This window comes from Acomys minous, assembly GCF_964271855.1.
Source record: "Acomys minous genome assembly, chromosome: 3".
Classification (NCBI taxonomy): Eukaryota; Metazoa; Chordata; class Mammalia; order Rodentia; family Muridae; genus Acomys; species Acomys minous.
The window spans coordinates 118029007-118044534 of NC_140485.1; the positions used below are offsets into that span (position 1 = coordinate 118029007).

Genomic DNA, 15528 nt, shown 5'->3' on the forward strand with positions numbered 1-15528 from the left:
AAAAACGTCAGAAAGCCATGTCACATGCTGCCCTACTGTGTGAGAGGGCAGGGATGTCTCTTCCTGTTCTTAGGTCTGTCAAGGTGGAAGTGGAAAGTGAGCAAGACCAATCCACAGGGATGCAGCCTCGGGACCTCAGGAGGGATGTCTGCTGCCCGTGAGGAGGGAGTAGGCATGCACACCACCAGGCTTCAGGCAGGGAACGCCCGCATCCTGTGAGGTACAAGCGGCTATTTAAAACTCTTTAATGCCTTTAAGATTTAAAAATGACCGTTCTGCGCCTACGCCTATACTGACTGCTATGACTCAAAGAATAAACTGATAACATTTTTTCAGACATTTTCTCATATAATTTCATGATTTTAACGAATTAATCTGATTTCTTATTTCTACATGACCTTTCCAAAAGAGGGACCATTACTGTATAAATCTAAAAGACAAGCCTTACTTCCTGACGTGGGCACTCGCAAGACTAAGTACAGAGCATCTCTTGGGCATGTGACGTCAATCTCCTTCCGTGTGCTCCAGAGGTCCAGCTCTCATTGTTAGTAAAGCGGAGTGCCCTCCAAGCAATGAGCCACCCTTCACATGTGCACACACAGAGAAATGAACTGCCACTCTCTCATCCGATTTTAGCTCCCATGATCAGTCAGAATTGGGTACTATTTGTGATGCAGTGGTCACGATTGTGTGTATTTGTGATGTTATGGCCAGGACTGGGTCTGTATGTGATGGTACGGTCAGGACTGGGTGTATGTAAATGCAATGGTAAGGCCATAGACAAACAAAGTTTGGGATCAATAGAGCTTTCAAGAAAAATCAATACACTATGAATTGTATTTTTTGAATTCTTGGTAACTTTTTTTCACATTTGTGTGTGTAGGGGTGTGTATAAGGGGACTGTGTAGGGGTGTGTGTGTGTGTGTGTGTGTGTGTGTGTGTGTGTGAGTGTGAGTGTGTGCGCACGCGCGCACGCACAAGTGTATAGGTCAGAAAGCAGCAAAAGGGTGTTGTCAGTTCTTTCCTTCTGCCATCTGGCTCCTGAGGGCTGTAAGCAGTAAGTCTGAGGAGCAAATACCTTTGTCCCCTCTCTGAGCCATCTTGATTGTCCATTTATAGGTCCTTTAATCTTGAGAAACTACAAATATTATATGCTCTTTTCTGTTGCATTTATTTTGGGTGTTTGTTTTGAAACAGAATCTATGCACTCACAAGCTGAGCTGACACTCAATACGTAGTCAGCTTGTCTAGAACTCACAGTGACCCACCTGCCTCAGCCTCGAAGACACTGGAATCACTGGCATGTGCCTACAAAGTCTGGCTTGTAATATTTCACTTAATATAGTCACATAAAGGTTGAACTCAAGTTAAACAACCCATATGTTTTAAATTTTTCATGTTCTATTTTTCAAGAGATAGTTATCCAGTATTATTTGTGTGTCTATGTCTGTCTGTCTGTCTGTCCATCTGTTTTGCAGGCCATCTCATTATACAGTACAAGCTGGCCTAAAGATTGGGATCTTTCTGCATCGGCCTCTAGAGTGTTAGGATTGCATAAGTGTACAGAATGCCCAATTTCAGTATTAAATGTTGCCTGATGCCAGATTGTCAAAAACACCCCAATAAGTTATCTCTGTTAAAATATTTTAATCCACTTGAAGGGAGAGAATTCTGTCAATCTGAAACACTGTATTATATGTAGCACTGATCTAAAAGCCTAAAAAGAAATGGAACTAGAATAAATTAGCCTTAAAATTATAATATACGGTATACACTATATTACAAGTAATTTATACACATGTAGCAAATGTTCAATCACTCTCTCAAAGGCTGGGACTTCAGTGTCCAGATAGAGTGCTGAGACCATGAAACTTGAAAGCTCCAAGTCTACTAGAACAGTCCAAGAAAGACAACTGGGACATGGTGGCACACCCTAACACATGTACCAGAAAAGAAACAAGGTACTGATGTTAAAGCTACAAGTTGTGCAATACAAAGGTGAGTAGAGAACTTAACAGCAGTCATTTAAATGCTGTTGTCTCAGCAGAACTATTAATTCTGTGCTCTCCTTACAGGCACCACTAGGACGACCTCAGCCATGTAGAAACACATGCTGCGGAAATCGATGTAAGAATGTTTCCTTGTTTCTGTGTTTTCTTGAGACTAAACCAGAAGAGCCCCAAATTTTATCCAGATTATGAATGCTACAAAGTATCTTATGTAAAACTATACCTTTACTCCTAGTAAGTGCTGATAAGTGTTCCAAGTCCTCAGTCTTTGATTGGACATTTTATGTTCTAATGATTTTTCCCACTGGGCCCTGTCAAAATGTTGACTCAGAGACAGAAAACCAAAAAAGCTTTACTATATTTGCAAATGTATTTTTAAGATAATATATCTCCAAGGATTCTGATTAATACTTAAACGATGTACTGATGAGTGCAAACAGGCCCTGTCTTCATGAAGCATTTGCCGCTGTGTGACCTCCTAGCTCAGTGTTTGGACTTTATAGAAGTTATACTTGCACATGGTCACCAGTTCCTTGTGTATGAACACTTCTTTTTCTTCGTCATTTCATCCATTGTCTTACAGATACTTGTGCAGAAGCTCTGTCTGTCTGTCTGTCTGTCTTTCCAATACAATATATTACCTAAAGCTTATTTGCAGGTTGCTAAGACTTCTGAAACTTTCCACATCGAGACCACGATGCCTTCAAAGAAAGGGCTGTGTATTTTACTTATTTTGCTCAATGAAAGTCTCCCTAGATAGGCACAGTGGCGCACGCCTGCAATCCAGCACTCAGGAGGCAGAGGCATGTGGATCTTTGAGTTCCAAGCCAGCCTGGTCTATGTAGTGAGTTCCACGCCCTGTCTCAAAACAACAAAAAAAAAGAGGCTCCCATAACAATTAAATATAACTCAACACATTAAGGCCGAGAAGGGTTTTTGTGTTAACTCAACCTTGATGACAAGAGAAAAGGACGACTTTTAGAACTGAACAACTCAACATCATCTGACTAAGTTCAAGCTATACAACACAGATCAGCTCTATATCACTCATCACTGAACTAACACGGACTGTAGGAGTCCTGGCTCCCAGACCTGGATAAAACAGAGAAGTGGGAGACCATTGCGATTCTTCACAGGGGCTTATGTTCGCACTCCCACAGATGTTTATAAAAAGAAGAATAAGGGTCCTGAGACTGTATTTCACAATGCTAAAAATGAGTCGTCCTGATTAGTACTTGATGACTTCTTCCCCTGTATCCCGGGTAAATAAGGTATACATAACTTATAAACAGTACTTTTATGAGACAGACTCAGGTAGCCTAAGCTGGCCCAGAGCTTTACGTAGCTAACTCCTGATCCTCCAGGCTCCACTTCTCGGTGCTAGAATAGCAAGTGCATGCAACCAAGCCCAGGAAAAGGGATAGTTAGAGAATAAAACTTCTGAACAATTTTAAAGAGGCTACATATTAATATTTCACAATATGAGACACATGTAACTCACTTCCCTTCACTATTAAAAACTCCTACAAGTTTTAAAAGTAAAAACTCCTAAAATCAATAGCAAGTACTGCCAATGTTGACTTAGTCATTTTTCCCTACATAGTCCAAGTTCTAGGAGTTTTTAATTGCATGTGTTATTGATACGATGAACCACTTTATTCAGCATACAAATTAAAAGAGGAGCAGGAGAGAGAGAGCTTACTGGTGTGTGAGCAAGAGCTGGGCGTGGTGGCACAACACCTGCCATCTCAGTGCTGGGGGTCCAAGCATGCAGACCCCAGGGCTCCCCAGCAGTCAAACAGTGACTGAGAGCGCACACTGCTCTTCAGAGGACTCATATTCCTAGCATCAGCCGAGGGCAGCTTTCCCCACATTCCTCTACCCCACACAGACACACTTACACTAAATTTAAAAAAAAACATGTAAATCTTACAAATAAAAATAGGTGGAGAGTAAGCAAGGAAAACACCTATTAATCTCTGGCCATATGTTTACATAACTGAGTGCACATGAGCGCGCACACACACACACAAATATTCATAGACATACACAAATGTGCAAGCACACAAACACACCGAGTTACAAGAACTTCAAGGCAATATTTTTATTTTACTTTTAATTTCCTTCCTTTAATGTATCGGTATTTTGCCTGCATTCATACATTACAAGCATGTGCAATGCCTACAAAGACCAGAAGAGGGTGCCAGACCCCTTAGAACTGGAGTTGCATATGGCTGTGAGCCACCATGTGGTGCTGGGACTGGAACCTGAGTCCTCCGGAAAAGCAGCCAGCGCTGCTCTAGCCCAATGCAGGATTCTCACTATTCAAATCACTGAGTCTGGCTCACTGACTCTCAAGAGCTGCTCGCCCACACCACCCAGAGGTCTTAGGAATCCCCTACGTCACAAAACCAGATTCTATAGGACATAGTTGTTCCGTCTAATGTAAAGTAACTGTCAGTCACTAACGTGGATGACTCACAGTGAGTCGCACAATAAAGTTAGAATCAGAGCTAATCTCTCGGCCCCGCCTGTCCTCTGCTCTACACACTGTCCAGGAGGCACGAGAGTGCTAGTGGGTTATTACAGAAAATTGAAAAGGTGCTCTCATCAATGCTCAGGAGAACGGGTGTTTTAAAGGTGAATGATTGAGAGTCTCACCCAGGCACTTCAAACCCCAAAGTCTGCTTCTGCTTCCCAGACACAGTCATCTTCGCAACTTTCGGCACAATTTCGGATTCACTCTGGGATGACCGAGATCCAACTGATTTTCCTAAATATGAGCAAAATATAAAAGGACAATGAGTTTCCAGAAACATATGGCATATTATAGAGATTGAGATTAATATTCACAGGGTTCATGTCTTTGTATACAGACCTTCTCTTTAAACGGTGAGACAAAGATGCTGAAAAACTATGGCCTATTCTGGGAAACCCCCGACAGTCTGGACACCCATGTTTAACCCCAGCAAATCTCTTCCTAATCTTGAGCTGACTGGTAAGTTTCGGTATCAGAAGTCAAGGTGGTTTCTGTGCTGAGCCTTATTCTGACATTCTACCTAGACCCTCTACCTGCCTCTGTGACCACACCCTTTCACAAGGCTAAAACTGTCCGCTCTGTTAGCAGATGGCTAAGCTATTTTTGATCCTGAGATTTATCAACTGATGAACAAGTTAAAGTCTGCTGAATTTTGCTGGAACATTCCATGTTTTTTACTTGCAGTATGTTCTATGCTAACCACACAGAACAGGACAATGTAGGAAAGTCAAAAGCATGAAGGGTAAGTTAGGAGTTGGAGTAAGAGTTTATGCATTCACTCTTAACTCTACAGTTTTAAAAATGTATTTTCTTAAATTTTCAAGGAGTACCCACAGGCTTGGATTCACAAAAACATGGAAACAACATGTGGTAAACTAGTAGACACATAAACAGAAAGTGCTACATTAATTAGGAAAGACAGGTTAATGTACAGAATTTACTAAAAAAAAAAAAAGCTTAACTCTTTGCTCACTGTAGGCCAGTCTGGCCAGAAATGCAAAATTGAACAAGAAGAAAAATGTGCTCAGAGAGTCTAGCAGGAGACCATTAAATGATTTTTAAAATGTAAAATTAAACTTGTTATTGGTATAAAAAGTTCATCTATTGTGCCATAAGATCTGATGACAGCACACATGAACTAGAAAGCCTCTCCAGAAGGTCGCCTGGTCATGGACACTGCTGTAGGAGGAGGAGCTGTTCTGAGTGGAGAAAGTGAGTGAGCCCTGGGAAGCTCACGAGGTGAAACACACAGGCCCATTGGGCCAGACACAAGACACAGAAGTGAACAGCACAGAGTGGTAACCAAGCAGCAGGAAGGAGAATATAAAGTAACAACACGTGAAAACAATCCTTCTGAGGATGAGAAAACTACAGAAACCAGACTGTCTGAGAACTATGAATGGCAAGAGGGCACCAAACCATGCAAGGCCTGAACTAGAGCACGCATTTGTGGTTCATGAGCACATAAATGGAAGTAAACTAGAAATCTGACATGAGATTGCCAACATGAGGGAACAAACCTGAGCTGCCTTATGATAAAGCACAGGAAGTTCTTCAGCATCTAAGTGCCAGAGGACACCCTTGCCAGAAGATGGGGAGCAGGAAAAGGTGACAGACACCAAGGGAGGTAACAGGCCTGAGGCATCATAGGACTTGAGGCTGCTGACCAATCAGGTGGTAAGAGGCTGCAAACGCAGCAACCACGGCAACCTTAGGTAAGGGTCACTAGAAGTGTGCAAGAGACTTAAAGTGAATTTTTTCAGGTTTTAATAACTCGTTTGGAAGCAGAATCTGACACGAGGCTATTTATGCACAGCTTTCTTCTAGACAGCTCCCTTTCAGGGTGGAAGTACCGAGGAGCTCGACTACTCAAGCCCCAGGCCTGCAGACTCATGGTGGGGACATGTAAATGCTTCTGAACACAGTCCGATACTCCAATCTGGCTGTAATGACTTAGAGGAGCAGTGTAGGTACATAGAATGACTAAGAATGCTGGGCAGGAAACGGAAGCGGTAGAATATTGTAGAAAGGGTCTAGGATCCCACTCAAAAGGAAACTGAGAGGGCTCGCTGGACACGCTGCCGATGCTGACATGTCTGGGGAGGCAGCAGGGATCAGGATCCACAGCATGGCACACTCAGTTGGGGTTGGAAAGGGGTTAATATGAGGACACTTTCTCATGGGTATTTTTCTGATGAGTCTTGGGAAATCTTTCTTAAATAAGGATTAAAAAGGAATTTTTAATAATAAAAGACTAGTCTTTAAAAAAAAATAAGTGCAATTGGGCATGGTGACACACAATTTTAATCCCTGAAAAAGCAGGAGGAACTCTGTGAATCTGAGGCTAGCCTGGTCTACATAGTGAGTTCCAGGACGGCCTAAGCAATGTAGAGACCCTGTTCCAAAACCAAAACAAACAAATCAAGAGCAAAGAACCATAGATGAGAAAGAACATGTGTTTGCCTTCCTGGGTCTGCCTTACCTCACACACATAAACTGTTCTACGTCCATCCACTTTGCCTGCAAATGGCATGACCTTTTTTTTAACAGCTGAATAGCATTCCATTATGAATATCTGTTATCTGCTGAAGGGCCGTAGGCTGTCTCCATTTCCCAGCTATGAACAGAGCAGACAGGGTGGCTCTGAGCATCGCTGAGCCAGTGTGGAAAGAGGGCATAGCTGGGTCATGGTACGTTTATCTTACTTAGTGTTTTGAGGATTCTCCAGACTGATCTGTGAGTGCAATAATTTGTGTTCCCAATGACCTCACCAGAATGTGCTGTCAGTTGTTTTGCTCACATTAGCTATTCTGACTGGGATGAAATGAAATCTCGAAGCTGTTTTAATTTGTATTTATATTTTTAGGTATTCATTAGCCATTTTTATTTCCTCTAAAAAGAACTGCTGAGATTCTTAGCTCATTTTTAAACTGGATATCAATCCTTTCTGAATGTGGTGAAGATTCTCTCCAAATCTGTGGGTTTCTTGTTCAGTTGATGTTTCCTTTGCCTATTAGCTCTGTATCTTCAAATGTCAGTACAAACATGAAGTATAAAGGGAACATACAGGCAGGGGCAAGAGGCAGCAGGTCACAGGTGACGTGACATGAAGCAGGAAACAACAGGGAGAGGGTGGGAGGTCCGTACAGGAGGTGGGACGGGGGACGAATGAAGACCACGATCAGTGCATCCTCAAGGAATCATATTTTACCTAAAATACTATACAACACACATACACCTTAAAGAAAGTTAAGCCACTTGAACATTGCTCTCCCTAAGAACCAGAGACCAACAAAAACACTAGCAGCAGGCATGAGAAATCTCCTTTCAAATAGTTGGTCAGGGTAGTCCAAATGCCTCCCAGCCTTATAGACGTAGAGCCTATCTATACATCTACATTACAGATGTAGCCCTTGGTCATTTCCCAGGGATTCGGGGTGGTCCCTCTTGCCGAAGGCACCACAAGTTTGGACACAGGACTCAGCTGACAGGAGCTGGATCTGATCTGAAAGCCTCTTTCCTGTGCTCTACTTTCCATGGTTCCAGAAAAGCGTGTGTGAGCTGCCAAAAGGCAGAGGGGAGCAACTATCCAGCTGCAATACCCATGGATCACAGCTACCAGCACCTGCCAATAGGCTTAAAGCCCATTCAATAGGACTGAAACCTAGTCAGCTCCCCAGGGCTCATGAATCATCAACAACAAAATCTATTACCACCTTTCTGCTAGACTAGCTTAATTCCTTCCTTACTGCATTCTATTTTTTTCCCAACACAATGACAGACACATGTAATTCTCAGAATTTAGTATGGTGCTTGATGGTCCCTGTAAATGAGCATCAGCACTGTTCCTGAGATCGTTAACAGTTGACTAGTGAGCGTCATCCACAGGCAGCAGAGGCCATTGAAGGTCCAGGAGACCTGTCCTGAGCCAGGTACTTGGGCTGCAGATAATCACCCAGCTTGTCCTTATTAGCCCACGCATGGTGGCCCTTTCTGGCCTGCATGAACCCTCTGGTGAGACAACATAGCTTTGAAGAAGACTTTGACCCCAAGGTCACTCTCTGTCCACATTGCCTTGGGGAGCATGAACTTGCAGTGGCCACAAGGTACATTCCCTAGGAACTTGGCTTCCATGTTGTTTTCTGAGAGTGTAGTAGTCAAGACCCGCTCAGCTGTCCCTCAAAGGGGCTCCATAGGCTGCCCACTCTACTTGAGGGAGCATCCAAAAATCTTGGTCTCCAGGCTTCTCTCTGATTAAGAGGACAAGCTTTCTGTCTAGTTTACGATGCAAGGATTTTCTGTCATTTTTTTTCTTAATCAGCTTCTGTTAGCCGAGCTCCAGGTTTGAACTGCAGGAAGGCCTGCTCCCACACAGCTTCTAAATCTTGTGCAAGTGTAATGCCCTCCTCATCCTGTTCATCATCAAGTCAGCTTTCTTCACCAGCTGCTGAGCTTCATGGAGAGCACAGAGCTCATGGTCTGAATACAGGCTTCTCTGTCTCCTCCTGCAATGGGGTGAGTGGCTTGGTGATCGGCTGGGGCCGCTGCAGACACAAGGCGCCCAACAAGTGCCATGGACACTGGCTGCTTGAGAGGGTGTAGCCTCAAGGGACAGACCACCCAGAGCCTGTCAAGCCGCTCCTAACAGGGTACGTATGCCCTATGGGCGCCGCCATCTTTCTGTCTTCCCACCCCTTACTGCATTCTAAATGTTATCTTTATAACATCCCTCATCATAAAAGCCTCTTTTTTACAGCAAATGGGAGACCATGGCAAGAAATCAGTGCCGAGATCAACAGACCATGGGGAGCCCAGCACCAACAGACACGTCTACATCACAGCCCCTGCATCTATGGTCACGTCAATGTGGGAAAGGAGTGCAAAGAGTGAAGACTCCAAACACCAAGAAATCCACTGTGAAACAGCCTCTCCTAGGACAGGCTGCATGAATAACACGGTAACAATGATGCTATCAATTGATATGTCAATGTGAAAGGGGGAAAATCCCTCAGGGTCTCTCCATAAACAAGTATCTACAGGCAGCCAATGGCTGCTGAGAGAATAATAATTAGCCTCTCCGAGGGATGAGCCCCCTTTTGGTAGTCAGCCTGGAAACTATATGCACATAAACAAGAAAAGCAGACTCAGTAGGTTGCAGTTATATATGTATGTATGTGCACACACATGTGCACACACATGTACATAACAATAAGGAGAAAGCTGCCAACTGAGACATATGAAAGGGTTCAAGGGACAATAGCTGAGAGAGGCTGAAAGGAAGAAAGACAGGGAAAGTGATATGATTCTATTTTAATTAAAAACATCTAAAAAAAAATAGGTAGCCATGATATTTAGATCCTTTTTAGACATAATGAGACATTAACAGAAAACACACTGACTACTGTATGCAAGGTCAAGGTTCTACCCAACAGGTGTCAAGACAAAGTAAAAATGAAAGATATTGCCCTCCAAAAACTGACTGTTGAGAGGCCAGGAAACCTAAGCTGAATGAAAAAGTACTGAAAATGAAAAGTAGGGTCTATAGGCCAAGAAAAGGTCAAGGTGGCAATGCTAGTAAAAATGGGTATGAAATAGTTATTTTGAGGAGGAGGAAATCAGACTGAGTGGCTGCTAAGTGAGCATCACCGCAGTCAGCTCAAAGTCCTGGCCTTCCCGATACACTAGCAGAGCACGGTTGTGCCGAATGAAGGCCGAAGTCTGCAGTGAGGAAGAAAAGGCAGCTATGAGGCTGTAAAGCAGGTGCCTGCAGAAGAGCTAGCAGAGGTCTAACACAGGCAAAAGACAAGAACTTCCAACATGCAGAGACGAAGGAGAAAAGTTACAGGAGCAATGATCCTGGAAGGGCAGGAAAATGGATAAAGCTGATTTCCTAGGCCCCAGGCCTACAGCCTACAAGCAAGTGGAACAAGGAAGAGGACGAAACCGTGGCAGAGCTGGAGGGCTTGGCTTTGCATTAGAAAAGCACTTAAAGCCCTTCCTAGAGTTCAGTGAAAGTGAAGAGAGAAGGTGGGAGATGCTTGGTGCATTGTAGTAGCGATGGTAGTGGTGGTGGTTATATTGCTGCTGCTGGTGGTGATGCTGGTGATGATAATGATAATGGGGATGGTGGTAATGGTGATTACGGTAGTTGATGCTGCTGATGGTGGTGGTGACGGTGGTGTGTGTCTGTGTGTGTGCGCGTGCGTGCGGACCTTGACTTCTAAGAACAAGAAAAAATGTAAGATGAAAGTCTCACTCCAAGGACTACAAAACTAATTCTAACTTCCTTTTAAGATTCACTTTTAGTATAGTCTACAGGTTCATGAAAATGTTGATTCCTGCATATTTAGTTTACTGAAATAATGTAATTTTTACTTTTAGTGGTCTTGTAAGCATAGAGGAAAAAAGTGTGATGGTCTTACACTATTTTGGGGATGCAATAAATTTTACTTTGGTGGGTTTTTACGTCTAAGACTCAAGATGTTTCTCTGTATAGCCTTGGCTGTCCTAGACTCCCTCTGTAGATCAGGCTGGCCTCAAACTCACAACAATTTGCCTGCCTCTGCCTCTTGAGTACTGGGATTAAAGGCATGTGCCACCACGCCCAGCTCAAGACTTAAGATGTTTCAGATGTTTGATTAAGTGAAAGTACACAGAAAGATGTCAGGATTGAGGTAAGAATACCCTCATCAAAGCACTTCATTAGCCTTCCTTCCTTCCTTCCTTTTTAAGTCAGACATTCCTTTAGAAAGCCAGCAAAAACCACAGGTTATTCTTAACTAAAAAATGCAAATACACAATATGATTTTGCTACCTCAAAGAGATCACACACAAAGTCATCCTATTGTTAGTGCTGGGCTGGACAGGAAGCAAATCCTACTGAGGTCAAAATTACACTAGCATCTAAAGGAGTCAGTCATGGACCAATAGAAGACAAACTGACACACACACACACACACACACACACACACACACACACACACACACACACACAATCTCTTCCCCTCCCCCGTCATATTCATTGGGTGACAAACACTCCTGCCCCAAATTGAGCAGTACACTTACAACAAATCTTAAAGTGCCAACAGCAGGAAATGAGTGCTGGGTAGGAAACAGGCCTTGAACTCTCAGCCGTGCCCTTCTACTAAGCAGCTGTTACCATGCACTTTCTCTAACTTGACTTTCTCTGGGATTTCTCTTGTAGGTCACAGGCTGCACCACTAAACCTTGCAGGAATGAACCCCTCCTGTGCCTTAACTTCTGGCTGGCCCTTCCTGGAAATCCGATAGAAGTGCAGTCCATTCTAAAAGGGTATCAAGATCCTTGCCCAAGCTATACAAGACCCACTCATCCACCAAACCATCCAAAGATGCGTTCTGAAGATTCTTATTTAATGATTAGCATTTAGCACCTAGGAAAAAAGGGAAGAACTGCTTACGTGTTCCATCCTTCATTAAAACGTAATTAAAACTTTTTCTCTATTTTATAGATAAATAAGGACACACAGGTTAGATGATTTCACTGTAAGGACTGCCTGCCTGCCCAGCTCTTCTTCTCCATGCTACAGCTACATCTCCAATAAAGCATCGTAGAGAACATCACCTCCTGTTCCCTGGGGGTACCCTCTGACTGAGACTTCCTCCCCAACTACCCTGCTTCCTTGTTAGCGAAAATGTGGAACCCAGAAGAGCCTTTCTCAGTGTGCACTTTTATAAAGGATGAAGAGGTAGACCACTGCGGCAGCATATCAGTGTTGCTGACTCTTGCTGGATTTAATGCTGGTTATTCCCAAACACTTATAAACCACTCTGAGACACAAACTATAAAATACATGAGATAAAAGTATGTGTCTCAGTTCATAAAGCTTCAGTTTTAATCTGACTCAAAACTTGGGGAGCATGACATACAGTACTAAAACTCTACACACTGTTCAAACAAATCAATAAACTTTGAATATCTATCCTCTCAATAAATTTTAATATGTATGTAGCTCCCCCCTCTCTCTCTCTCTCTCTCTCTCTCTCTCTCTCTCTCTCTCTCTCTCTCTCTCTCTCTCTCTCTCTCACACACACACACACACACACACACACACACACACACACACACAGCTTTGAAAGAACTTCATTACAGGAACTCTGGCAGATTTATGTTAAAGGACTCATTTTCCACTTATTCAGTATAAAGTAAAATAATTCAATGTTCTCAGGACAGACAATTACTAAAAACTGTTTAAAAAGACAAGGTAAGAGAAAAACAGAAACCACGAGTGATTTTGGTGATTTATCCATGAGAACCCTGTGTGGACATTCTATAATCCTTTACTTTCTCTACACCACTATAAAGGACTCTCAAGCTTCTGCCTTGGGATCCCACTTACACCACGGAGATACACGGCCTCTATGCAGGAGCCGTCAATCCAAAGAGCCTCAGATGGACAGAAGTTAAGAACAGGATACCAGACACATTCTTATGTAGGGCGCAGCCTAAGCAAAACACTGCGTTTGTCACATCCACCAAATGAGCATCTACTTCTGGGTGGAGTTGAAATACACGTATTTGCAAGAACACAAAAAACAAAGTTCCCAATGAATCTAAGAAATCGGACTTTCATTACAGAGACAATTTATTGCTGAGTAGTATTTTAGAAGAAAGCCTTTCATTAGAAAATAATTACTGAAGCTTGAGGTCAGCCAAGTTCATCTTTATAGTATTCAGTTTGGACATTTCTATGCCCATTTAGTGTCTTCAGTTCTTAAATAACTACAATAATAGGATCAAGAAATGCTCAATTGAACATGGACCATGTCACACACAGCAAAATAGAGCACTTTGCCTTGTCTTGAACCCAGGATTTCTGGTTTTGCTTAAGTATTATCCAATGAAGCTTCTAGAATACATAACAAAACAGTATAAACCTGGCAGTATACATCCAGTGAAACTATGATGGGAGAAAAACATTGTTTTGTTGAAGTTCATCTGGAAAGTGAATGTGAGAGAAGGAGCTGAACTTAGAATCAGGAAATGTCACAAGAATAGCTCAATAATTAGAGAATCTGAGCTATACCATGTAGGAGGGTTGCATCTACACATCCCATATACATGTGCGTGTCTGCTCTACACAGCACACAGTAAGACGTGAGCACATGGAAAATACATGGGAATAGAAACATACAACAGCACGTCATTTCCCAACAGCTTCTTTCAATGTCCCAGTAGCTGCTGAAGGGCGAAGGCAAAGAGAAGGTAGAGTGCGACTTCTCGAATGTGTTTTCTCTTACGAATATCTCAGGGTAAAAGCTGGACTCATCAAGTTCTCAAAAAGTAGGGTTCCTCAATGTCACTGACATTCTGAATGTGGTCACATGCTTCTGTGAAGGGACTGTCCTCAGCACTGTCAGGATCTGTCAACACTGGCCAACACTGGGTCTTTCCAGCCCACCTATGTCAAATACCAGTCACTTGGAGGTTAGTAATGCCAATAAAATAGGGGCTCTTGCTACCACATACCCCAAATTTGAAGTGAGTCTACCTCATCTCCATGCCTAGCTTTCTTATCAGCAAAACAATATTTATGCAGTCTCCACAGTGGGGGTTTCTGAGGAACTGAAAGAATCTGTATATACGAAGTGCTTAAGAAGCTGACCACCAAGAGAAAACACACAACCTGTGGGTCTCTGACAGCACCAGACAAACTCTGGCAATAAGTTACTCATGATGGAAAGGAGACGACATTGTGGTAGGGTAAAGAGATCAGAGTAAGACCATGATTCTACTCAGAAGGAGCTCAGGAACCCAACAAGAGCTGCCATAGGAATATGTTTCAGTGTCACACTGTGACCTGCAATGATGCAACATGAAGACGGGACATGGAAAAGTTGGGGGGGGGGGGGCGTTCTATCCAATCTGGAGGAAAACAGTAAGAATACAGTGGGTCAGGGAGCACAACAGCAGTCCACACAGGAGCCCACCCACACAGATGACAATGCCACCAAGAGTTTACCATACCAGACACTATCTGTATACTGGGTCTTCAGAGCTTTGCATCCTATGTATCACATCCTGACACTGGGAACACAAACAGACAGCATCCATTGTAAGGGACGTGCTAGATAAACAAGATGGAAAGCAATAGGGCCATTAAGAGAATTCTGAGAGATCAAAACAGTGATTCCAGATGGGCAAGTACTGTGGCATTCAAGAAAACATGGGAACTTCAGTGACCAATGGGATGAACTGGGTGTTAGAAAGGGAAAACAAAATCAGGATTCTTAAGATTCTAGTAAAAAACTAATATGGTGATGAGCTAAGTGTTAGAGGGAAGGACCAACAGGAACCTCAGCAACCGCTAAAGTAATCCAATGCTGTGAGTGAATGCAGATGCAGGAGGCTGAGACCCCTTTAAAGCTCATCGACCCATAGTCAACACCAGACTAAAGGCTACAGCGCAGAATTAGTGAAAACACCACTAAAACACCTCAAGTCACTCCAGACTTGAACAGCTAACAACGTGAAGAGCAAGAAAGCAGCTGGGTAAAACCTTGAACGCTCAGTAGAGCGGGCAGCAGAGAATATGTGCACACTTCCTTTCAGATCAACTGAAGACTCACTCCTTAAATGGGCTCAAGCTTCACGTATCATGAACTTTGGCCGAATTCTGCATTTTATAGGAAATGTTCATTGACTACCTGAGAGCACAGAGACAATCAGTGCCACGCTTGCTCCTTTTCTCCAGGTTCTCAAGGGACCGGCCCTTTTGCTCCACTGTGTCCTCTGATTGTAGCTCTTCAGAATGAGGGACATATGTTCCCAACATCTTGAATCAAGTATCTCTAAGAAATGACAATGTGTTGTCCAAATCTTGATTTTGTTAATCTACTGATCATAAACTACAGTCTGAGATACTTCTGAAAAGGTAATGCTAAAATCAATCGTTCTCCCCAGGCATGGTGGTGCGTGCCTTTAAATCCAGCACTTGAGAGG

At 43.1% G+C, this 15528-nt stretch overlaps 1 protein-coding gene, 1 long non-coding RNA gene and 1 pseudogene across 3 annotated transcripts in view; 1 reads left to right on the forward strand and 2 right to left on the reverse strand.

Annotated features, from left to right (window-relative positions):
• HBS1L (HBS1 like translational GTPase) overlaps positions 1–15528 on the reverse strand; it is a 65675-nt gene that overhangs the window by 23830 nt on the left and 26317 nt on the right. Inside the window, exon 5 of the mRNA XM_084777569.1 lies at positions 4671–4782. Coding sequence (XP_084633695.1) covers positions 4671–4782 — 112 coding nt within the window. The remainder of the gene's footprint in view (positions 1–4670; positions 4783–15528) is intronic.
• On the forward strand, positions 4–14767 carry LOC311595151. Its single transcript, XR_014778327.1, has 7 exons — positions 4–195; positions 1830–1998; positions 2076–2127; positions 4886–5007; positions 9305–9505; positions 11753–11919; positions 12038–14767. It is a non-coding gene; the product is annotated as an uncharacterized lncRNA (long non-coding RNA).
• LOC311593302 (large ribosomal subunit protein mL46-like) lies at positions 6308–9224 on the reverse strand (annotated as a pseudogene). The gene is made up of 2 exons: positions 9185–9224; positions 6308–9151 (listed from the first exon to the last, which is right to left on the reverse strand). The product of its transcript is annotated as a large ribosomal subunit protein mL46-like (transcript).